Source organism: Cavia porcellus, unplaced genomic scaffold, assembly GCF_034190915.1.
Source record: "Cavia porcellus strain 051 isolate PalLab524CR breed Dunkin Hartley unplaced genomic scaffold, mCavPor4.1 scaffold_9, whole genome shotgun sequence".
Taxonomy (NCBI): domain Eukaryota; kingdom Metazoa; phylum Chordata; class Mammalia; order Rodentia; family Caviidae; genus Cavia; species Cavia porcellus.
In genome coordinates this window covers 23,098,624-23,124,958 of record NW_026947492.1, presented here as the reverse complement: position 1 = coordinate 23,124,958, position 26,335 = coordinate 23,098,624, and the positions used below count along the sequence as shown (strand labels likewise).

The 26,335-nt window shown below is 36.9% G+C and overlaps 1 protein-coding gene across 5 annotated transcripts in view; it reads left to right on the top strand.

The window, feature by feature from the left end:
• The window catches only part of Arhgap32 (Rho GTPase activating protein 32), a 291,311-nt gene that overhangs the window by 96,193 nt on the left and 168,783 nt on the right, over positions 1–26,335 (top strand). For 2 of the 5 annotated variants that reach the window (XM_063256062.1, XM_063256061.1), the window contains exon 1: positions 13,332–13,462. The exons of the other annotated variants lie outside the window; for them this stretch is intronic. In XM_063256062.1, coding sequence (XP_063112132.1) covers positions 13,347–13,462 — 116 coding nt within the window. In that variant the 5' untranslated portion in view covers positions 13,332–13,346. Of the gene's footprint in view, positions 1–13,331; positions 13,463–26,335 lie in introns of those variants that run through there. 5 annotated transcript variants of the gene reach the window in all.

The following is a 26,335-nucleotide window of genomic DNA, read 5'->3' as shown; positions in this document are numbered from 1 at the left end:
TTGTTAGAGGTACAAGGATAAACAGTAAATGTAATACATTACATAAATAGAAGATGAGGCAAAAATCATATGGTCATCTCAGTAGATGCAGGAAAGGCCTTTGGCAGCAACTCCATTCATTGATAAATACTCTGAAGAAAATACATAAGAAAGAACCTAGTATCAATCAAATAAAAGTCATTTGTAACAAACTTAATGCCAATTGTGTGTTAAATGAGGAATAACTGAAAATTTTTCCTCTGAAATCACAAACAAGACAATGATGTCCACTGTCACAACTCTTGTTCAGTGTAAATCTGGAAACAGCCAGAACAATCAGGTAAGAGAAGCAGAATAACAGGGATAGATATAGGAAAGGCAATAAGCTATTCTTATTTGCAGATGACATGGTCCTTTATCTAAAAGATCCAAAAAGTTCCACCAGAAGATTTCTAAAACTAACCAACTAATTCAGAAGGTAGTAGTATACAAATCAGTCCACAAAAACCAACAGTGTTCTTGTACATCAATAATGAAGCCAAAGAGAAATTAGGAAAATAAGACCATTGCCAGTGGCTCCAAAATTATGTAGGAATTAACCTAACCAAGGAAGTGAAAGACCTCTATAATGAAAACTATAGTATCCTAAAAAAGGAGACATTATAGTCATAGATTTGAAGTTATATTACAGAGGTACAGTGATAGAAACAGCATGGTAACTAACAGAAAAGGAGATGTGCACTAGTAAAGCAGAATAAAGGATGCAGAAAAACCTCTGATGCATTCATCTAGCAGATATTTGACAAAGGGGCCAAAAACATATGCTAGAAAGGAAAGATAGCTTCTTCAACAAATGGTGCCTGGAAAACTGATGATTGACATGCAGAAGATTGAACCTAGACACATACCTCTTACGTAGTCAACTAAAATCAAAGTGGATCAAAGGTCTAGATATTAAATCAGAAATACCCTGCTGGGAGGTAATATACGTAAAATTCTCGAAGCTGTAGACTTATGACTTTATTTCACTTATGAGACTATACTCATAAGTGAAATAAATGAGACTCACATGTGTAAACACTATCATCTCCCTAGTGTGAGAAACTGAAAGAGTAAATAAGAACCAAAAGGTGCACTATATATTGTGAAAGGGAAAGAAACCACTCAAAGGGAAAGCAACTGGGATTGGGGAAAGGAGAAAAGAAGGAAAGGAAAAGAAAAAAATTGTAAATATGAATATATAATATATATATATATTGAAGTACACACAAGATAGCTAAGATAATTGTACTACTGATTTTATTAGTTCAAGGAAAGGAACAGTGCTTATATTGTTTGATCAGTTTTGCATGCCTATATTTGGTATCTTTAGAAACTCTTTTGAAGATAGCAATGTGCAATATAACAACCATTGTTAAATTGCTATTGTGTTGTCTTCAAACCCTATGTCACTGTTGTGTTGCGTTTTTGTGGTTGTGGTGATGGTTGGTTTCTTTCGTTTGTTGTTTTTTTTTTTTTCTTTGTTTTAGCCCCTCTCTTTAAAAGAAAACGAAATAAATAGGTCATACTTAAACAGCTGGTTTCTCCTTTGTGAGGAACCCAGAATATAATTAAAGAGCAAAAAATAAAAAGAGATAATAAGAAGACTTTTGAAAATAGGAAGGTGATTAAAAGACTGAGGGAAAAGGAGGAGACGAAAAGGGGATGTAAAAAATTAAGGTGTGATATGCACGTGTTCGAACTCCCCATGATTAATAAATAATCATGTATTGCAAGCATATGATAATATAAATAAAAGGTATGGAAAAAAGAAATGCACTGGAGTATCTGCATTAAAGCTAACAGGTAACTCTATGCGTCGTGGTAAGATAATAATCACTCTCTGCCCATGATCAGGAATGAGGCAAGGGTGTTGGTTCTCATACTCCTCCTCAACATGATGCTGGAGGAATTATTCAGAAATATTACAACTACAGTAACAACAAAAACAGTGAACACAGTACCGCTGACAAGTGAGTTAGGCAAGTCACAGGATACAAGATTAACATACAAAAATGAGTTGTATTTCTACACATCAGCAGTGAACACATAGACACTGAAATAAAAAAATACAGTAATATTTAGGGAATCTAAATAAAAGACTTTGTTAATGGATTGTAAGGCTGAGAATAATAAAGATGCTAGCTCCCCAATTGATATGTAGGTTTAATGAACTCATCAAAGTCCCAGGAAGAATTTTTTAAATGATAGGATTTGTTGTAAAATTCACATGGAAAGGCAAAGGAATTAAAACAACTAAAACAATTTTGAAAATAATTTCAAGACTGACTAGCTACTATAGTCAAGACTGTATTGTATTAATTGATAGGTAGACACATAGCATAGATCAGTGGAATAAAAAGCCTTGCCCAACAACTGATTAGTTGAAATAAAATCCAGTGAAAGAAAAAAATTCTTTTCAGTTGGTTTTTTGCCAGGTTATACATAGGTCAGATCAACAAACAAATGAATTTCAACTTGAATATCATATATCATAGAAAATTAAGCAACAACAACAAAAACATGGATCACATATGGAAATTAAACCACAGAAATATAATTGTTTTTGTATTAGAGAGGGAACTCAGGACCTTCATATTGAGCTATGTCTGCAGCCCTTTTTAATTTTGAGATGGGTACTTGTGAAGTCACCAAGTTGCTCTCTGCTTATGCTTGAACTTGGAATCCTCCTAGCTCAGTCTCCCAGAATGCTGGGACTACAGTCATGCACTGTCACAGTCATCTGAAATTTGAACTTCAATGTAGTAGAGGGAAAAATCTTCTGCAGCTCAGTGAGGTTTTTAGACGGAATCCCAAAACACAATTCATAAAAGGAAAAATTAATAGATAATACCTCATCACAGTTAAAAAGCATGCTGTGTGATATACCATGTTAATGAAAAGACAAGCTACTGACTAGGAGAAAATATTTGTTTAATACATATTCACTTGTATCTAGAACATATAGAGTTCTCAAAATTAACAGTAACTTTATTTTCAGTTAGAAAATGCTAAAAAATAAATTTGTGGGCATGTCACTGAAGAGGATAGAAGAGGACAGGTGACAAGTGCATGTGGAGACATGCAACTTCGTTTACTATTAAGGAAATGAGAGTTGTCATTACCTACTTAAGAGTGCAAGTAAAATTAAAAGTCGTTACAGCACCGAATCCAAATACTGGTGAGGATCTGGAGAAATGGAATCACTTGTGTATTGCCAGGAGAAATGTAAAAATGGAAAAGACGTTTTAGAAAATATTTTGGAATTTTCTTTAAAAAGTGAAATATGCTACTTGAAATATAACCAGATATCCATAATGACACAATCAAAATAAGGCCCAATATCCCAGGGGTGCCCCATGGTGCCTCTTTTTTTCAGCCTCCTCATCTGCCTTTACTTAAAATCAATGAGTCAGCAACTGGAAAATAAAAACTTCCAGTCGCAAAATCCTAAATTCACATTCTTTAACATTGGAGCATTATTCATAAATGTTCATAAACATTTATTGGAGCATTATTTCCAAAAAGTGGGAGGATTCCACCTGGAGCTCAATGAGTGCATGGTTAAACAAGGAATTGTACATCCACAACATGAAGTACTACTACTCAGCAATGAAAAATGGTTAACTGTAAAGATAGGCAATATTTTAAGATGTATGTCATAAGAATGATGCTGAGTATAAAGAGCCAATCCCAAAAGGCTATATTCTGGCTTATTTCATTTGTGTAACATTCTTGAAATAAAATTACAGAAATAGAGAACACATCATTGATTTTAAGTAAAGGCATATGGGGAGGCTGAAAGAAGAGGCTCCATGGGGAGGGGTGTTACTGCTGGGCGTAACTGATAAAAAGGTACATGGGGTCTCTTGGTCATATTTTCTAACCACCATATACAAATCTACAATTATCTCAAAATCAAGTTTTTAATTAAAAAAACTCAGTGGAGGAGACATGTTAATTCTTTGTGAGAAACCTAATGTGAATACAACTCATAAATCATGTGACCTTGGGCAAGTCTTGGTTTCCTCATATTTAATAGAGGACATTACTGTTTGCTTTGGTGTATCACTAAGTTCTTGTGAGTATGAGAATTAAAGTGGAAGAGTGTGAAAAAAAGGAAATTGTAGAACTTATTTATCTAGCTGACTTCCGAACAGATGACCTCAGGGTTTCTTCTAACATGCAGATATTCAACTCTGAAATTATGGTGGATACTACTATTGTTTAATGGTCTTTGGGACCACGTGGGATCCCAGGTGTTCTCTGGTTAGTAGTTACTGGCCATTTCCTCATTACCATCATAGGTATTTGCATCAGAGATTCAGGTGGACAAATACTTTATTTAAATTTTAAAAAGCGAAATAGAAAAAGGATAGAAATGATACAGAACTTTTAAAAAATATGAAGTTAACACTAGTTAATATATTGCATATTGTTATCTTAGAAGTAGTTGTTCAGGTTACAAGATTTAGGCACAAAAATGATCTAAATCAAACGATGAAAGCACAAATTGTTCTTTTGAATAAACTAATAGAGATTAGTAGTATAGTTATATTAGTAGTATAGTATAGTTATCTATAGAGATTAGTAGTATATATATATATATATATATACCTATAGACAAATATTTCTTTACAAAGAAATTTAAAAAATTAGAGTTTTGTTGTGTTTTTCTGGCTGCTGTTGGATTCCTAGGCTCAAGCATTCTCCTGTCTCATTCATCTGAGTAGCTGGAACTGCAGGTATGCACCACCATGCCTAGGTGCAGTGTTCCTCATTTTAGATATGAGAGCCTAATAGAAATGCCAGTAGCAGCGTGGGAATTAGCTCCATGTTCATTCACAGTTAGTGTCTGTGCCCGAGTATCCTGCTGCCTTGATGTCATTTCCGGGGTGTTAAGTGAGAGAACACTGATCTCCTTACTGCTGTTCCCAGACATTCTGGTTAATGATTTGTGTTTCTTTTATCTGTGAATTTTCAAAGAATTATGCAAAGATTCTGCAGTTTTACAAAGATTTATGGGCCATAGCTTGTTTTCTACAATTACTATATTTGGTAAAACTTCATTTGCTTTATATAATGAATTGATTCTGTGGTCTTTAGTTTTAGACTTTTGGAAGTTACCATTAGAAAATTTTTCTTACTCTTCTTTACCATCATGTTGCTTTTTCCAGAACCTTTTATAGCTTCATTTTTGTATTTCGTGAGATTTGTCAAGCAGAAATAGAATTAGTGTTCAGTTTCAACAACCTATACTTTTGCTGAACCAGTGCATATTTTTGTTTGTTTTGTACCAGTGGATATTTCTCACCGACTTTTGACACAAGAATTTAGCCCCTTGTCCAGGAATGTGCAGCATAGGTACCCTCCCTGGCACTTAGACAGACTGTTAGTGTTGTCTAGGTATATTTAGTATCTTACTTCCTTTTCTTCTCAGATTGCCTTGCTATGCTCTCACATTGCCCTTAGCTGGCAAGAAATTACATGCGTGTCATTTAACCCCCGGACTCTGTAACTTATTTTGTGCTGTTGATTTTAGTTGAATTGCATTCTAATTAAAGTGATTTTCACATAAGGTTTGAATGCTCAAATCAATTTGGCATTCTCAGATAATTTGCTTTTAAAATTGTTAATGAAAATAAATTTCTAAGTCTCTCTAGCTAATGAGAGTGTGCATATCCTGGGACTGTTTGAGGGCGGGGGAACTGTGTAGAATTCGTTGTAGAGCTGCTCTTTGAGGACGTATCAAAAAACCAGATGTTGTTTTCAGTTTTTTTGGGAAAATACCCAGAAGGGGAATAGCTGGGTCAAATGCCACCTCCAATCCTAGTTTTTTGACAAATCTCCATACTGATTTCCACAGTGGCTATACAGTCTAACTTCCCACCAGCAGTGGAGAAGAGTTCCTTTTCCCCCACAGGCCCACAAGCATTTATTATTGGTTGATTTTTTGTTGGTAACCATTCTTTCTGGTGTGAGATGGAATCTCAGTGTCTTAATTTGCATGAGCTCTCTGCTTAATACAGTGTCTTCAAGATTTCTACCTAACTTGTGTGCCAGTAGACTTAGTGTTTCTGTTTTAATATTTAGATCTTTGATCCATTTTAACTTTAGTGCATGGTGAGAGATATGTAGATATGTGTCTAGTTTTAGTCTTTGGCATATGGAAAGCCAATTTTTCCAGTACCATTTGTTGAAGAAGCTATCTTTCTTCCAGTGAACATGTTTGGCCCCTTTGTCAAAGATAAGGTGGGTGAGTGTGTTTGGAGTTGTTTCTGCATGTTCTAATTTGTTACACTGATTTCCAGGTCTATTTTTTAGCTAGTACTATGATGATTTTATCACAGGAGCTTTGTAGTATAATTTTAAGTCAGGGATTGTGATGCATCTTGCCTTGCCTTTATTTCCCAGCATAGCCTTTGCTATTCTAGGTCTCATTCTAGTTCCAAATGAATTTTAGGAATGTTTTCTCTAAATCTGTAAAGAAGGCTAATGGTGTTTTGATTGGGATTGCATTAAATCTGTATAATAGTGTTGGGAATATGGCCATTTCCACAATGTTGGTTTTTCCTATCCATGAGCAAGGAATATCTTCCCAGTTTTTGATATCCTTCTTTATCAGAATACCGTAATTGTCAATGTATAAGTCTTTTACTTCCTTTGTTACATTGATTCCTAAGTATTTCATTGTTTTGGGATGCTATTGTGAAAGGTGTTGTTTCCTTAATTATCCTTTCAGTCAGTTTGTTGTTGATTGCTATTGATTTTTGAGTCTTGATTTTGTATCAAGCTTCCCTACTGGATTTACTTGAGTTTTATATATTTACTAAAAGCAATTTTCAACATTAGAAAAGTTGAATACTAGGAGATACACTTCTAATCTTTTCTTCGCACAGAAAGACAAAGCCTTAAAAAACAATAGAACATGTCACTTTGAATTTTCAGAGAACTTATTCATAAAGTTGAAAGTTTTCACTTAATACTGCTTATTAAGACTAGAAATGTCATGCTGAATTATCTTTTGTATGATCTGATTTTGTTACACACAGTAGAATTTTCCTTATTTGCAGTTTCATTTTCTGTAGTTTTCATTACTTGGGTCAACAGAGATCTGAAAACATTAAATGGAAAGTTCCAGAAATAATTTGTTAAGTTTTAAACTGAAAAGTTCTGAGTAGTTTGATGATAATTCTTGCCATTCTGCTCTGGCCCATCCAGGATGGGAATAATCTCTCTGTTTTGTATGTCTACACTGCATAGAAAACCAGCCTGTTAGCCACTTTGTAGCTGTTTTGGTTAAAAACTGTTATGGTAGTTCAGTGCTGTGTTTAAAGAGCCCTTATTTAATATGGCCCCAAAGTACAAGAGCAGTGATACAGTCAATTTCGATATGCCAAAAAGAAGCTATAAAATGTTACTTCTAAATGAAAAGGTGAAAGTTCTTGATTTAGGGAATGAGAAATATCATATATTGAAGTTGCTAAAATCTGTAGTAAGTTATTTTTGATGTCTTTCTGTGACTAATTTATAAATTGAACTTTATTATGAATATGTGTTAATAGAGAAAATAGAATAAATGGGGTTTGGTACTGTGCATTTTTAGGCATCCCCTGGGGACCCGTATCTCTTATGAATAAGGGGCTTATTGTACTTACTTTGTAACTTTTGTATTAATGAGATGTAACTAGAATATGATCTTTCTGTTTTAATTATTTGCCATCCTTCATAGTTATTAAAATGTTAGAAACTTAGTTGTGGTTTTATCCTCTGGATTATTATTTTCTTGTAAGCAGTGATAAAAATTATAATCCTAAGATTTTAATAAGCAGAAGATTTACAGATTAAAGTTTTATTTCTAAATTTATATATATAATTACAGTAATAATGATTTTATGGTTTCTTTAGTTATTATAGTTATTGTTAACTGAAGATCTTACCTATACTGCAATTTCTCATCCATACGCTACCCTTACATTTTATTATTTTTCCTACATTAGAGATTACATTAGCGATTAGATTATTTGTAAATGGCATAGTTGAGTTTTGAGCCCAAGACATTTTGATGTCAAAATTGTTCAATTTCTGTGGATAACTATTTTTTTTCAATTTTATAAATAGTTTTTATAATTTGAACATTTTTAAACCTGTATGTTTGCCAAGGGATTGGTATGTTGCAAAGATAGCCATTAAAGTTTTCTTTTTCATTTAACTTTTTAACAGTATAAAGTTAGGTTTCTCTTCTAATATATTTGTATTTAGTAGAGCCAAATCTGCTGTAACACAAAATGTTCCATATTCTAGTTAAGAAGACCTTTTCTATTGTGTTTAAGGTGATCAATAGATGATCATGTTAAATTAATTGCATTATTTAATTTTTGATATTTTGATATATATTTGTCATATGCATAAGAATTCTTTGTTTTTTAGGTTAACTATGAATTAAAGCAGGTATTAATATGTGCTGATCCACAATATATGAATATTCTGTAATAAGGAAGAAAAATGTTCTTTTTTTTTTTTTGGTCTTTTTTTTCATTTTTCTCTGTACGGGGATCAAACTCATGACCGCCTGCTTGCAAGGCAGGTGCTTATGCCACTGAGCTAAATCCCCAGCCCCAAAATGTTCTTTTAAAGATAATTGTTCCAATGGAGGGCCTACCTACAGAGATGATTGCTATAAAAACGGGCTAGGGATTTAGCTCAGTGGTGTAAGCACCTACCTGGCAAGCATGAGGTCATGAGTTGGATTCCTGGTACAAAAACAAAAACAAAACAAAACAAAAAACCAAAGGCATACCTAGGTAACACTGAAAATAATTAGGTAGTATAAATACATTATACTTAACAGTATAATATATTTAACAGGTTATATTTCTACATTATATATTCTACTTTTCATATTTTGTGGGAACATCTTTGTTCATTGGAAATACTTAGGATTCCTGTGTAATTTTTTCTGGTATAGTTGTGTACATACACTGCACTTACCACATATTGTGTACATCCATATGTATTGTATACATCCATATGCTCTCAGGGGCATATTTGGCACACAGTATTTTTATTTAGAGTCTTGGCTGTGAGGTGCTCTGTGGATAAAGTGTGATACCTGGCTAAGGAGACGTTTGCTATATGCCATGCATCACTGAACAGTCTTGAGAAGAATGGCTCCAGGGTTGTGGTGGGAGAAAATGAGTGCTGGGCTGAGATGCTGGCCCTGCTCAGCTGCTGCTTTGCTGTGTGACCTCTGGAGCCCTCAGTATAACCCTAATGTAAACTCCGTTTAGCTTCATAGGTAGATTTCTAAAGAATGGGATGCAGAATTGAATGTAGGTTGTTGGCAGCATCTATTTCCTCCCCTCAGGATTCTCAAAAAGAAAAACAAAACTGTTGCGTGGAGTGCCAGGATGATCAGCTAAATGTGAATCAAAATGAAAATCATGTGTTCTTTCCACAGAAACACTTTTACAGTGGTTAAGGTTTGGGGCTGAGATTTGGAAGGTATTTTTAATGCCAACCTATGAGCTGAATAGGCCAGGACAAGTGAGCTTTGGTTTCTTCCCCTGTAACATGAGGATCAGGTTGGCTCCTGTCTCCTAAGGTGGTTGTGAGAATTCTATGGTCATTGTGTAAGGGCTCAAGCAGAGTGTTTGCTGGCCACATTAAGTAAAAAACGCTCTGGATCTGCCATTGTTACGACTACTGTCACCACTGCTCCTTTTAGACCACATTCCTGGTTTTTAATTTTTTTTTGTCTCTTTGAGACAGGGTCTCTGTACAGCTCAGGCTGGTCTTGGGCTCACTTCATAGCCCAAGCTGGTCTCCAGCTCACAATGATCCTCCTGCCTCAGTCTCCTGAGTACTGGGATTATAGGAGTGCATCATTATGTCTAGCTACACCGCATTACTCTTGAAAATGGTTTTAATTTGGGATTCTTGAACTATCAATAGGAATGTTCTCCTGCTGTCCGGGGATGCAGGATTTCCCTTTCCTTTAGTTTCCTTGTGCCATTGAGGAGGAGGAGGAGGAGGAAGATGAGGATGAGAGGAGGGGGAGGTGGAGGGGAGGAGGAGGAGACTTACCTAGTTCTGAACTGCTGTGGTTAGGTGCTTGTTGGGGAGTGAAGCTTGCTTACTGCTTACACATATGAGGCTGTAAATGGTCAGAGTCACCTTGTGGTCTTATAGAAGATCTGGTCCTCCCTTACTATGGCAGCCTTGGTGACACTCTTTGTTGTTCCATCCTGTGTTCTTGCTATTATTGTTCATTTCTGCTCAAGTTTCATGGCTACCAAAGAAGGGAACGGAAAACAGGAACACGTGCCAATTTGGAAGTTGAGAACAGTTTTTAAAAACTTTTGATAGCCAAGTCAAGGCTGTGAGAAGTCTAGGCCTGCATACTTGTTTGTAGCTATATACTGCATGTTGTGCAGAAGAAACAGGGTAGGGTGTAGGTATGGACATGGTAGCAGTACCTGACAAGGCCATTAATTGCCGGAGTGGTCTTATGAAAGCCCGTCTTTCTGTCAGTGTATTGTACGAATGTACCTCTCATAGTTCAGCTCTTCACCTTGGAAAGGGCTTGCAGCAGTGAGGTGACTCAACTACGATAATGAAGAGAAGAAAGGATCAGGAGGAAAGGTGAAGAGGATTCATGAAACACACTGAAGGATTAGCAGTATTATAAAAGATGATTGAGATGTTTAGTGAAGTAGTACATTCAGCTCTTTGCTAAGGAACACTATATAATTACAGTCTTTTTTGGGGGAAGGATTATATATTCACAATATTGCAGAAAACTTCCAAATTTGTGAAAATAATTAACTATTTCTCTTCCCCATTTCTTTGTTGATGCTGCCCTCACACAGAAATACCCATCCACTGTGGTCACATTTCTCATTCCCTTTGAAAATGTGAATGGCAGCATCTGATACCTTTATCTCCTCTGTTGCCTTTGTAGTGTGTCTTCAGGGCTTGTTCCATGCCTTGACCAGCACTACGGCCTCGTCTTCTCATTCACTCACCTGTGTAGCAATGTATTCTAAGGATATTCAGTAATTAAATTATCTGTTTATGTGTTCACCAACAAGTTTGGTTGTTTTTTGTCGTTTTGGTTCTTACTTTGCTCTCACAAAGTGCAGTACAATGACTGCTTTTGTCTATCTCTTACTTTTCCCTGTGAAGTTCAGGATAGTTTCCTAGAAAAGAAGGTGACGAGTCTAAATAGATGTGTATTTTGTATTTTGATGGACTTTGCCAAGTCTCCTAAATAGCAGTTGTTTGAGTTTCAACTGCCACCAAAACAGCACGCTTATTTAATTTCCTGTGTCCTCTTCCAGTGTGTTAAAATCCTTGAAAATTTTTGCTTATTGGGTTATTTTTTAAAAAAAAATGTGCGTGTGCATTTCATGTTTTTATTATGAATGAGATTAGTTTTTTATATGTCCTAGGTACTTTTATAGTTTTTTCCAATTATTCTTGTACTTTTTGCTTGCTTACCTTTTGGGTTATTGGATTTTAGAGATTTGTAGGGACTTTTTAAATTTAAAGAATTACATTTAAAAAATGTAACTCATTTTGATATTTTTTCCCACAGTTTGCATTTTGACTTTGCTGGTATTTTTATTGCCGTTGTGGAAGATTTTCATATAGTAATATATTGGCTTTTTTTTTTCCCTGTTTAGTAATGGGAATTGAACCTAGTGCTGATGTACTGAGCTACATCCTTAGCCCCTTGTTATGTTTTGAAACAGGGTCTCACTAAATTCTTAAATTGCCCAGGCTGGGCTTGAACTTGTGATCCTCCTCCCTCAGCCTCCCAGTGTGGGGATTACAGTGATACGTTAGTTTCAGGGCTTCATGAAATTGTACTTAGAACTGTCTCACTGTGAGATGATAGAAGCGTTCCCATGATATTCTTTTATTCTTATATTTTGATATTTAAATTTCTAACATGCCAGAATGAATGAAATGAAAAAGTTTTAATTTCCATCTCCTCAGAGTCTTTGAAAGATGATGAGGTTTATAAGATAGATAAATCAGTGTTTTTTTATTGTTTGAAGTTATTGTTCAGATAAGTGTTTGATATGGATTTGTCTTAGGTGGAAATATATTATTTTGAAAGATATCACCATGTAAAATATTAAGAAGTTCTTCCAAATTACTTGCTATCAGGAATAGTTGGTTTTTTATTTCCAGGCTGGATAACAAATTTTCATTTCTTATGAGTAGACTGAAACCATATGCATTTTCAAGGCAGCAGAAGTAAAATAGTATTTATTATGTAACTTGTAGCGTGTAGGTAGGAAGGGGAATTACCATGTAAGCAAAAAGCTAGAATTCATATTCCGAAAGATAGCCAGGTGACCCTCCATCCCCTCCCCTCCCCTCCCCTCCCCTCCCTTCCCCTCCCCTCCCCTTCTCTCCTCTAAGTCTGGTCAGATGTAGTGGAAAGTCAGTGCTACGCAGTTGCTGCTCTGTAGAAGATTGTTAACTGCGACTATCTGGCTGATGGGTCAGTAGTTGGAACCAGCATGGCTGTTCTTTTAGTTACAAGTGCACTCTGGACAGCATCGTAGGTGCCATACTTCCCACTCAATACCCAGGAAGTCCTTTTGTTGCCACGATGGACATTCACAGCTTAAGTATGTTAAGTTTTCGCATGTTTTGTTTGATGAAAGACACTGACAAAAGCCAATTTTCAGTGTCTGTCAACTTATGACACTCTTCTCTAATGACTTGTATGGCCTGCGCTGGCTTTTCTGTGTGAGTCTGGACCCCCGAGCAAAAGTTTACAAGGGAGTATTGCTGTAGCGAAGGGTTGATGGGTGTCACATTGGAATGCAGGAAGCTGGCAGGTCCCTAGCCACTCTCTGTAGTCTCTGTCATCACATTCCCTCTTAACCCTAAGGTCTGTGCCTCCCATTGAGCCTTGCCAAAATCACGTTTACTTGTAGGAGTCCTTGCTAGTTTTCTCTTTGCCTTTCTTAAGTCTCAGGTTGCCATAAAATACACATAAAATCGATATTCGACTACTAAACAGTTTCTTTTTCTGAGAACAGACAAATACTTATCAAAATGGATAATGAATGGACTCTGCTTTTGGCTATGTAGGTCACAGAGCCCAAGGCAGTGGGAGGGTCCAGGTGTGACAGGTGCGCAGTCAGAAGCAGTGAGTGTGCATCAGGGATTTCCTGTCTGCACCCTGCTGTCATGAAACCAGCACCCGTCACCTGCTGCCAGTAGTGTGCATTAGTGGAGCCCAACCAGCTGCATGCTGGTGCTCTTTACCTCATGCCTTGAGGTTTACGTTGTTTTAATACAAAATGGAGACAGACAGCGAGAGTAGCACTTCAGGGGATGACAGTGTCTCTTGGTTGGATTCCGAAGTTTCCACCCAGCTGATTGATGGTGAAGAGGGCCACAAGGGAGAGAATTTCAGGTAATTGAGAAATATTCCTACATTTACCTTTTGTCCCTTTGTTTTCCCCTGCTTTTTCATCGTCTGAGTTTCAGCCTCTTTTCTTTTCTTTGAGGGGGAAGACTTGGGGCTGAAGGGGACAAGTTTCAAGTTGTAGAGAGCATTCCTCATCCCACAACTTGCCCTGAGCTTGTAAAATGTGTTTTCAGTGACTTGTTAAAACACCAGGAAGAGAAGGTGTTAGACAGGTTTTATAGTAGTGTTTCAGGAATTTCAAGTAGAGACTCATAATGAACTGTAACCCTTCCTGTGTCTTGATTCTTATCTAGTAGATTTGATCTGAATTTGTGTCTATTTCTTACCCTCTTTTTTCTTAGAGTGTGTTTTGGACAGAGGCAGGGAGAAGGGTAGATAGTTATGTTGCCTCTGGGAGATGAGCACTGCTGCTCTGTTGTCTGAGCAGCCCCCTGGGATTGTTACAGCCCCCCAAATAAATTAGAAGGACAGAGTTTAACGGAAAGAGGACACTTTATCCATAAAGAGGAAAAGGAGGGGGAGAGGAGAAGATAGATAGCCCTGATAAGGAAGAATTAGGGTAAGGGACTCTGGAAAGATGGAGGGCCTATGGACCCTTTGTTCTCAGCTCTTGTGTACGGTGAGAGGGAGGTGTAGAAATGTGAGTCTCAATCTCTGCTTCTCGGGAACTTGCCATAACTGGGCTGGCCTCCAGGGACCTGGCCTGATTCATTTCTTCTGGTGCTCTAGGTGCAGTTTCTTTCTGTTTACTTGTTCTTGATGTACCTTTTAAGGCCTGTCTTTGGTGTTGGCAGCTAGTTGGTAAGGGGGTGCCTTATTCTTGATCAGAGTTGGTAAGGAGGTGTGTGGGTATCTGCTGTACCTATAATGACCCTGGAGAGACCCTAGAATGGATACACTTACATATGTTAGTGCATGGGGATGAGTACACACTGCCTGAAAGTTAGTCCCTCTTGCTTCCCCTGTATTTATTGGGGAGGGGGGCAGTTTATCTTTTGTGCATCTGGCTTGCTCTGTGTGTCTGGCCTCAGCTCTTTTTCTGGTCTCTTGGTACAAGTCCCAAGGCTATTTGGCGCCTATATATCCCCCCCCCCTTGTCTTTTACTTGCTTCCTAGGGAAATCTCTCTAGTAAAGTTCGTTATTAATACCATCTAGTCAGGATTAGCTAGAAGACCTAAGGAGGTCCTTATTTTTATTTTCTTTTCTGTAGACCCTTTCCTTGCAGATAGGTGTGTGTGTGTGTGTGTGTGTGTGTGTGTGTGTGTGTGTGCCTGTGCATGCCTGCCTGCCTGCCTGCCTGCCTGCCTGCCATACAAAATGTTTGGATTAAACATATTGGTTATTTTATAACTTTGATAATTTTTTTCCTCTGATTTTATGTCACATTCCATTTTCAAGTCTTTCTAGGTTTGTGAATCTCTCATAGTAACTTCATAGTAGAAGTTTTTAGAGGATGTCTCAAGGGTTAAGTAGCTTTCAAAGTTTAGAGACATTTGTTAAAAAAAGAAGTATACCAGCTTATAGAAAAAGTGCCAGTTGTATATATATTTTGCTACAGTGTTACAAATTTTAGGAAGCTTTTCTGTGACTTTTCTTTTTCATAAAGGCTTAGCAATTTAACCTTTGGTGACATTAAATTGCTAGCATTAAAACAAATCTCGAAGTTTGCAGTAGGTATTATCACTGCCACCCACATGAATAATTAAGCATCTTTAAACTTTTGCCTATGAGTACTTGACTAAGTGAACATATCATTTTCATCAGATACTGTCTTTATGCTTAATGTTCAAAAAGAATCTTTCTCAGTTAAAGGATTTCCTTATCTACAGTTTATTTTTTAGAGTTTAGGCTTACTGGTAGGAGGATTGAGTGTCAGGGATTCTTGCCAGCCTGCGTTGAGTTTGTTATTCAGGGGTTAAAATGAGTAAGAGGTGCTTATTAAATTTTGAAAGAGTAATTTTAGTATCCAGTGTATGAAGATAGACTTTTATTAGTATATAATTTTTTCAGGTTTCTGATTCTGTCAGTTTAATTTAGCCTATCTGATTTGAATGTCTCTTCTGTTTCAAAGTGTGCTTATGTTGCACATATCCCCTAGTATAGAGTGTTTCACTAACAGTCTGTATTTTGTTACATTTTCTTTGTACTAAAACTGTTTGACCTGATGCTTACATTGCCTAAGTTGTTTTGGGGTATTTGTCAAAGAAAGAAAGCACTTGGAAATTATTTTGTTGTTGCTTAACAGTAGGTTTGGTGCTATAATCCTGCACTTGTTTGTTAGGCAGCCAGTCTCCCTGGGATTTTCTTTTGATAGTTAAAAGCAAGTCTGTGTAAGGCAGAGCCTTTCTTTTCCTGGGGCACATTCTACCATATACGTTCTGAAACACTGAGCCAGTGTGTGCCTTGTTTTAGGAAGGTGTAGTACCATGGGGCACTTGTTTTGTGTTTACAGTTATATTTCCTATCGGAATGTCACCAGAGCTCTCCCAACCAAGCATGTCTTTTGAGATTTGAGCTTGTTCTATTTACAAATGCAGCCAAGAGACATGGATAAGGCTCCCTTTCATGTGGTGCTTCTCACCTGTTCAGCAGCAAGGCATGAGGAAACAGAGCAGGGGAGGTCTTTCTCAACTTCCACAGTGTCTTCCTCCTGGAATGCCTAGCAGAAAAATGCGTGTGGGTGTGGAAGGGCAAGGGTTGGATGGGAGGAGCTGCGGCTGTAAAATTGGAGAACTGCGTAGTGGACCGTGTTGTATGAGAATTGTTTCTGTACAGTCAACTGAATGACTGAAAAAGTGTACACTGGAGTTACAATGTGTTTCTTTAAAGTCTGTGCCAATACACCAGTCCATACTTTTGTGTTGCTGCATTTGTACTCCTGCATGCACACGCTAGTTGATGTGATGAAGACAAAGATGGTGCACTATTCTTTCCCCCTAAATAGCTTCTGAACTAGCTTTTAAGTTTACTACAGTACCAGGTCATTTGGGGTGCCACGGCTAAGACAGTGAAATCATCTCACATTTAGAGTACTTTCCTGGTGGCTCTTGGTTACCCTGTACTTCAGAAGGAAGGACCTTACTTAAAAGGGAGAATCATATTTGTCAGGTAGTTTTCAGAATGCCTTTATGTTTGAACTTGATTGAAGGTAAGGAAGGATACATTTCACTACTTGTCTTCATGGCACTGGTTAAACTTTTATACTCACTCGCAGAGCTGTCATTGTTTGAGTTCTCATTTGTACTGTCAAGTTAATAATATGCATTATTACTTACATATCACAGTGGTAAAATAGTTCTTTAGACTATTGATGCTGTTAGAATCCTTAGAATAGAATGGTCCTTAGAGATCATTAGAAAAATTATTGTCTAAATCAGAAAGGGCCTCACAAAATAGAAAAGGAAAAATATAAATATTTTAATTCTGTCAAGTAAGAAAACTTTATTTAGGAGTTAATACATACAATGCCCTAGGACAAATATATTATAATCCTGTTTCATATATGTCTGTTAACTACGTATCAGTTCTGTAAAATAGGTATTTTTTTCCCTGTTTTCCAGATGAAGAATTTATAACTGAAAGAACCACACAGTCTGCATTGTTATTGTACAGTTAAATTTTTGGTAGAGTTAAATTTTATATGTGATAGAGCAAAAATTTGATCCCAAGTGAGTTTGAAAGTGAAAGACTAGTTTTACAGAAACATTTTTTTTTTGTTCGGTCTTTTTCGTTTTTATCAGTACCAGGGATTGAACTCACAACTGCCTGCTTGCAAGACAGGCGCTTTTGCTGCTGAGCTAAATCTCTAGCCCCCTAGAGAAACATTTTTGATGTATCTGCTGTTACCCTCTTCTGAGGGATTAGCTTTTAAAAGACTGTCAGTATATAGAGTTAGTGTTTGAGCCATTGCTCGTAACTCGGATAGGTCATATAGCTATCAAAAAATTAATTCAGCGCAGCGGCCTGAGCGCCTGCCTTGCAAGCAGGCAGTTGTGAGTTCGATCCCTGATACTGATAAAAACGAAAAAGACAAAAAAAAAAAAATTAAAGCAATGAGTACAATATTGTGACCTTTTAAAGATATAGTCTCTAGGCATGTAGGATTCATGTCCAACTCATCACGAAGGCTCCAGGTCTTTGGCAGTTGGAGGTAGAAATCTTGTTTAGTCTTTTCTCCTAATATTGTGCTGTTGGTAGATAGATGGACAATCTGAATCTGGCAAGTAGATCATATCATTCGAAACATAGGAAAGATGTAGTGCACAGCATCTTAACTTGTGTACCGTTAGTCGGTTGCTTAAATTCCTTAGTCACATTTTTATTTCTCTCTTAATTTAAGACAATTGATTCTATGTAAGAAAAAATCTTCTGATTAGTTAAGCTGGGTGATTTAGTGAACATGTTTTAATTTTGAGAGGAATGTCTGTTTGTAGCATTATAAGACGAATAACATTTCACATACTTTTTGGGCAGTTGTTTGTCTTATTCTTTCTTTGCCTTACTTGGAAGGAAGCGACAAGTAGACACTACGTAGTCCAAGTAGGTAACGGGGCCTGGGCAGTAGCACCTTATTCCATTTCTTCTACATTTTTGCTTTTCTTTTAGATGACTTACTTATAATGGCTAATTGCTCTGGAAATACCTGAAGTGATTCCAACGATTTCTTGCTTTTTACTGTGATTCTTTTGTCTTTTGGAGAAAATGTTGACTTTGGGGGAGGCTTCCCTATTTTTATCTGTTCAGAAGGGTGGAGGTCCATCCCAGTACTTTACCCAAGTCCATTGTATATTGTTTGAGTTCATAGTCATTGCACCCTTAATTTTACTTTATGCATAATTTTCAAGAAGTTGTACATATTGCCAAAAAGATGATATTTATGTTGCTTTGTAGCCTTAAAGATCATGGCTTACTTTTGCCCCTAATTTTTTTAACATTAAATACAATTTTCACTCAAAACCCCTCTCAGCATTGGAAACATGACTTTGATTGTAATCAAAAGGGTCTGTTGTATCAATGTTCCTTAATCAGAAATTTTATGCAGTAGTAGAGTTAGCCATTAGCCTGTCTATAATCTGTGAAGTGAATCTGTCCTAACCATGAGGCATGTCAGGACAAGACTGTCTTGGTATTTCAGTAATTAAACCCTTTGGGACCGAGTCCAGGGCTGGCCTTTGTATAGGTGTCTGTGTGAGATTTTTTTGATGTTCATGAAGGACTTTAGAGTTTAGAAACTATATAGAACTACATAAAGTTACTGGTTATTAATTTGTTTACTTAAACTTGTCAAACATTTTTTAACCTATATATTTCACTTAAATGGTAGTCATACTTTCAAACTTACTAAACTCTCTGATACATTTGAAACTTTGTTTATAAATACAGTAAATTTCTGCTTTTATCAGTTGGCTAGCTTTGCAGGATTACAGTCAGAATAAGCAAAACCTCAGGTGCTTAATGTTTATTTGTTATTTACAATTAATTTCCTCTCTGTGTTCTCATTCAGGTATGAATTTCCTCTTACTATTTTTTGAAATCAACTAGTTTCTTTTACTCATACGTTCTGTTTTGCCTGTCATGGATTTTACTTTCCTTCTCTCTTCCTGATAAGGTCTTTAGACTACTGTCACTTCTTTTTTTCTCAATTTCATGTTCCCTGTATGAGAGTTTTGGATCTCTCTTGTTTATCCCAGTTTTTTACTTAACTCCTGCCCTTCAGTGTTCTACCGAAATAGTTTACTGTTTCTTATCTTTCATTCAGATTTAATTATGCTTATCAACATTGTTTCCTTTCCTCTTCATCCCGTTTTATCATAGCATATTCAGATCATTTGCTTCTTAGTATTTTCTTGAGCGTTTGTATGTATTGTAGGAGATACACTATAGTTTGTTTTATATGCTCCAGTGCCAATCTGTTCTTTATTTTCTTTGGTGTCTAAGCTTTCCATCAATGTGACAAATGTCTTAGATAAATCAACTTAAAAGGAAGGAAAGGCTTATTTGGCTTTTTGTTTAGATATTTCAGTCATGTGGCTTGTTGGCTTTTAGACCTGTGTAAAGTAGAACATCACAGTAGAGAATGTGTGATAGAGAAGGCCTCTTACTGATGGAGAAGGCCTCTTACCTAGTCGCAACTGGGGAGCAAAGACAGAGACAGAAGGGGGCCAGCATCCCAATATCCCCTCAGGTGCATCCTCCACCATGCCCCAGTCCCTAAAGAGTAGGGCCACATGCTGGCTACTGAGCCTTAAACACACAGCCTTTGGGAATGTTCATGGCTAAACTGCTATTGTTAGTAACTTGTTCTGTCTGTATGAATCATTCTAAGATTTTCTTTTTATCCTGTATGTCACATATATTTTATCTGTTCTTCAACTTGGAGTCAGTGACTTTAAGTCTACAGGTTTATGTTAGGGCTGAAACTTTGTTATTTACTATGACTAATTGAATTGTTGCCTCTATCTAAAATCTTCTGCTTGTGGAAATATTTGCATGTTAGGTCTGTTACTCCTTTCTTTCATGATTTCTTTGCATTTTTGTGATTTAAAGCTCCCCCCCCCCCTTTTTTTCCTGAGACATGGTTTCTCTCTATAGTCTAGGCTGACCCTGCACTCACTATGTGATTTTGAACACTTGGTGATCCTATTGCCTCATCGTCCTGAGTGTTTGGATTAGGGTTGTGCACCACCATGGCTAGCATTAAAGTTTTATGTTTATTCTCTTAGCCCATTAATTCTGTCTTTTCTTTAATCTTCCAAATTCAACTAGAGAAGGTAAGATCATTTTGAAGTTTTCTTTATGTATAGACAAATACATATATAAATATGTGCATAATACATTTGCATTATGCATTTTAGTCTTGAATGAACTTTATTCATTCATTGTTCTTGTTTTGTGTGCTCTTTTTGATAGTACGTCCTCTTTTTCTGAGAGAGGGTCTTGCTATAATGAGTTCAGGATGGTCTTGAACTCACTATGTGTCGCTCAGGTTGGCTTTGAACTTGAGGTGACCCACCTGCGTCAACTTCCCAAATGCTAGCATTATCTATAGACAATCACCACTATTCCTGACCATGCATTTTTTATTTTCATTTTTATTTTTTAATTTTATTTTAAAGAGGATAAAACAGAATAAAACCAATTAAAATAAACCAGTGTAACAGATACAGGACTTCAAAACATTACAAAACCAATGATAGTTACCATAATGCCTTTTGGTGTCTTCAAAATGGTTGCGGATAACTTCAGATGTAGTAAAAATCAAACAAAATATAGAGTAGAACCAACAAGAACAAAATAATGCAATAAAGGACTTCAAAACAAGATAACAGTAAATCCAAAATGGCTACCATAATGTACCTTGCTATCTTTGAAATAACTGCTCATGCCATCGGCTATAACATAGTCAAAGCAGAAGGGAATAAAACCCAACCCAACAAAATAATGGAAATGATATAAGACTTCAAAGCAAGACCTTAGCGAATCACCAGTGGCTACAACCCTCAGAAGGAGACACCCCCTAGATGTCACACTGCGCACTGATATCCTGGGAACCTGTGATCAGACCACTGGTCCTAGACCTGCAAGGTCAGTGAAACACTGTAGCACCACCGGCATCCAACTAACTGCATTTCACCTCGATACCTATTGAAGTGTGTTCGTAAACTATATAGGAATCGAAGCAGCCAAATCGACAAATTTTGGGATTTTGTTAGTTGAGCTCAGCAGCCACTCACAAAAGACCCATTTCAGAGTCAGATTGAGTGGCCCCAAACTGGAGGGTTACAGGCATTTAAAGCAGAAGACAGCAAAGTAAGACATCCTGTTGGAAACAGTTTAGCAAGAATCTCACATTAATTTTGGTTGACACCTATATCCTGCTTCTTAGCGGGTTAATTTTTCTCTCTTGGGGGTGCAGCTCATTCTGCTTTTCCCCTGGGACTCGTACCCTGAGTACTCTCCTGGGTCAAATACAGGGCACGAGTCAAATACAGGGCACAAGATGGTGTCAGTTATTCCAAGCTACAGTAGCTATCATAACAGCCTGTTTTTCTCCAATAAATCAATCACTGACGGTGGTGGTGGTGGTGGTGGTGGTGGTGGTGGTGGTGGTGGTGGTGGTGGTGGTGGTGGTGGTGGGGATTGGTACTTCCTATTTGCCACATGCTAGAAGGGGATGGGGTCTGGCTGTTCCGGTCCAGTGGCGGCCCATGCGTGGTGCTAGTTCCCACACTGGGCTTGCTTCCCGGGTGTGGTCTTCACGTTTATAACTGGTAAGTGAGACATGAAAGTTTTTACCCCTTACTGCATTTCCTTTGCAGTCCCATGGTGGTTACTGTAGCTTCAGCCTTGGTTCTTTAATTGCAAAGAATTCTTGGAGCTCCAGCTCTTCTAGTTCACTGTTAAATTTTTTACAGAGTAACTTACAGAGTTTTTGTTAGTACTTTGGGGGCAACAAAAAAGTACATCTCATTTGTTGTGAGAGAGGAGCAGGGTGAACTTGAACCTCCTTTTCTTTCATTTGGTTTGTCAGTCTGTGACTGTACTTGCCCTTACACTTCGAGTTTACCAGTCTCTGGCCTGCTGATGGCAGCCTTGCCATTGTTTTTAGGGAATAGTTCCCTAGGCTTAGCTTATCAGGGAAGGCATTTTGAATTATAACTTCACAGGCAAAAATTGTAAAAAAATTTTAAGAAATTCGACTACATAAAATATAAAATAGTGCATTTAAAAAACAGTATAAGGAAGAAAAAATGACAGCATATGAAAAATATTATGTGTGAAGGATTAACTACTTTAATATATAGTACACTGAAACTAGGTAAAGGGGAGGCTTAATCCAATCAAAACATGAGTTAATACATGAAAAGAATTTTTTTTCACTTCAGAATTTGAGTATCAGAAACATTTTCCCATATTAAAACGTGTATAAATTTAATGTCATATTACTCATAATAACAAAAGATCGGGAATTATTCAAGTGTCTATTAGAAAGGGACTGGTTGAATAAATTATGGAATATCTATACAGTGGAGAATTACACATTTGTAAACAACAACAAAATTCTAAATACTGGTCCAAAGTTTAGGCTATATTAGCAAAAGCAAGATATATACTAGGAAGTAGCATATTTAAACCTTATACTTTCCTTGGGATGTATTCTTTCATATGCAAGGTTTAATAAAACTATACAGTGAATATTTAAAAACTTATTACAGTAAAGGGTACATTGCCATTAATACCATTCAGAATACTCTCCCTTACTTTGAACACCTTTAACTCATTACTCTTGCTCCTCACTGCAGCAGCCCTAGAAGTCCTGCACAAGGTGTGAATGCTGCCACCCATGCCACGTAATGGCAAGAGACTTGTGAAAACACCATTCTGTGCCTCCACTGCATTCACCAGATCTGGCACTGTGTGACTTCCGGTTTCCCCAAAGTCAAAATGACCATGAAAGTTAAATTCAGAACATTGAGGCAGGCATGGCAGCACGTGAAAGATGACTCCCAACACTGCTTCAGAAAGTGGCTGAGTTCTATAGGGTAGGTGTGTTCAAAGCAAAGAGCAGTAATGGCAATGTGTTGGTTATTCTAACACATTTTTAAAATTTACACATGATTTTGTAGTCATATTTTGTACATGAATAAAAGCTTAGAAGAAGAAATACAAAATGAGTCACTTGGAAGGTTAAGAATATAAGTAAAAGTGATTACCTTGGGAGGTGGGAAAAGGACAGGTTGGAGACTAGGATGGGATAAAACAATTGTGTTGCTTTATACCTTTTTGTTTTTTGTTGATAAAATTGTAATTTTTACTAAAAATTGTAGCAGATGTTTCCAGTTGGAAATAACCAAAGCCCAGTTTCAGTTGGTTTCAGCAAACTTCTGTGCCATTATTATTGCTAATAAGCCTTCACCATTAATGTCAGTTTATTTTTTGTGAGTTGTGGGAACATGAAATTTATGCAAGCATACGTTATGGTAATCTATATGAATGAAGCAGACGGAACACCTGCATTTGGAAAGGCTTTGTGATCTAATTAGTAGGTTAGTACTACCCTCCAAAGATTGATTGTCAGTGTGTCATACCTGCGATGGCCAGTCATGGCTTTCATTAGTGAGAGGGTCACAAACATACATGGAAATCTTGTAGCTTGGTTGGGCAAACAGAGAATACCAACCTCGCCCTGTGGTCCTTACCTCAAAGAGCTGTTCTAGTGGAATCAAGGCTTTTTCTCACACAGTTGGAAAGGAATTGCCTAAGGAACCAAATTCTGTGTTGTCTGACAGAACAGATGTCAGTTTCTATCAGCCAAGCATCACCAGATGATCAGACCTTAAAACAGACTTCTGGTCATTGTTGTCACATTATGGCTGACTGGCCATAATAGGTGCAGAATCAGAGCCAAACTTGGCAAAGTACAAGAAATAAAACAGATTGGAAGAATAAAAAGAGAAGTTAAAGTTCCATTGTTGCTTGGAACTTGCCTCAGGGACCAAGGAAAGATGCTGGGAGGGGACGGTCCATGAGGTGCAGTTCTGGGCAGGGTGGCATCTTTGTCCTCGGAAGGAGATCCACTTGGACTTCTGTGGAGAACTTCAAAGCTATGCAGTGAAAGTTTTCATGAGATACAATCAGGAATCCCATACAAATAGAGAGAGTGTGGATTGGACTTGCTATTTTTAATCAAGTAAGCAGCAAGATGATAAGGCCCATCTATAACATATTTGAAGAAAGTGTTTTCTCTCGTTTTTGCTTTTGATTGAATCTATCCATGTTTCAGTCTAATGATAATTTACAGAAAATTCTTATGAAAAATAGACCGTTAGGTTGCTCAGGTTTTACATTTGACAGTCCTTAAAACAGTGGACCATCAAATTGAAAACTACAAATACTTTCTGACCAAAATTTATCCATAATTTTAAAGTGCAGAACAAATGAACCAGTGAAATAAGTAAATACTTACTTTTGTGGAATTGAAGAAATCAACAAGGAGCAAACCTACCCTGTGAACCTGCGCTATGTGCAGGCTGCCACCACCTGCCTGGGGGACAGCCAGACCCTAGTCTATTCCTGTGAGTTAGCGCCATTCATGCAGTGTAGGGGAATGGAACAACAAGCTAGGCCCCACTGCAGACCACTGCCCTGCACAGGCCACCGCTGCCAAGGGACAACCAGACCCCAGCCCCTTCCACTGGGTGGGCCGAGAAATGACGATAGCTGTTGAGGGGAAATGCAATTGGATGCTTGTGGTGTTTGGTGTTTCACTGAATTTGTAGGTCTAGGGCTGGTGGTTTGATAGTCTATTCAGAGGACCATGGTATACACTATGATGTCTAGGGGGGGGATTTCCTTCTGAGGATGGTAGCTGTTTTTAACTCTCTGTTATCTTGTTTTGAAGTCCTGCATCATTTTCATTGTTTTATTGGATTGAGTTTTATTCTGTTTTGTTTTGTTTGATTTTGTTATATTCAAAGATATGGGAAGCTGTTTCAAAGACAACAAGATACATTATGGTGGCCATTTTGAATTTACTGTTGTCTTGTTTTGAAGTCCTTCATTGCATTCATTGTTTTGTTTTTATTGGTTCTAGTCTGTTCTATTTTGCTTCATTTCTACTGTCTGAAGGTATTCACAGGTATTTTGAAGACAACGGGAGGCATTATGGTAACCATTGTTGATTTCGTATTGTTTTGAAGTCCTGTGTCATTTACACTGGTTTGTTATGATTGGCTTTGTTCTGTTTTAGTTTGCTTGTTTTTAATTCTCTTTTTTTAAAAAAAAGGGCTGGAGGTTTTAGTTCAGTGGCATAAGAGCCTGCTTGGCAAGTGCAAGGTTGTGAGTTTGATCCCTGGCACCCCCCCCAAAATAAATAAATTATTTATAGAGTTGATCTTTTGTTATATGGTACTATACAGATAAATAGAATTTTGTATCTGTTAGTCTAATATGTAGTATTTGCCCGTGAAATTCTTATTTTATACTTTTATTGAAGCAATTTAAGTGTGGAGCTTGGTGAATTTATGTATGTGTATGTAATCATATAATTATGATCCAATCAAGACAACTTTTGGAAGTAACCTTTGACCCTTTCCATCAGCATTTGCCCAAAAAGTAACCATTAGTTTCCTTTCTGTTACAGTAGATTACTTTTTCATGTTCTTGGAATTCATATAAATAACCTTCTATAGCATCTACTCTATATGTGGCTGAACTTATAAATACAGTTATATAGAACAAACTGGCTTCTGTTGTTCAACATCATATCTACTTGTTGCAAATGGCACTAATGGTTTTTCTGTATTCTAGTTAAAATATTCTGTTTATTGATGTATGTACTTTTGACTTATGTAACTACTGGCATAGATGAACGTATTTATTTTTACATATGGACTGTATAGTTACCTTTATTCTAAATTACTGCTAATGTTTTTCATTATCTTTCTATGCATCATGTTATCTTAAAGTAACAAAACTTTTCCCTTGCTGATTTTTATGCCTTTTTTTCCCATTGTTTTTTTTTATTTTTTTAAATTAAATAGGATTTCAAGTACAATTTTTTGTTTAAGATTACATTCTTGCTTGCTCATGAATTCAGTGGGAGACCAGTAATCATCTTTTAAGTATTATGTTAGCTGTGTTTTTGAAATAACCTCCATTAAAATACATTTTAAAATATATTAATAGGTATTAAATCTTATCTATCAACATGAGGTATACCCCCCTTCCCACACGGTTTAATACTGTGATCATTTATATAGATTGAGTTTAGAATGTTAAATCAACTTGCATTTTGGACCAAAACTCAGTTGATCACTATGTGTTTTGTATACTACTGACTTTGAATTGCTTGTTAT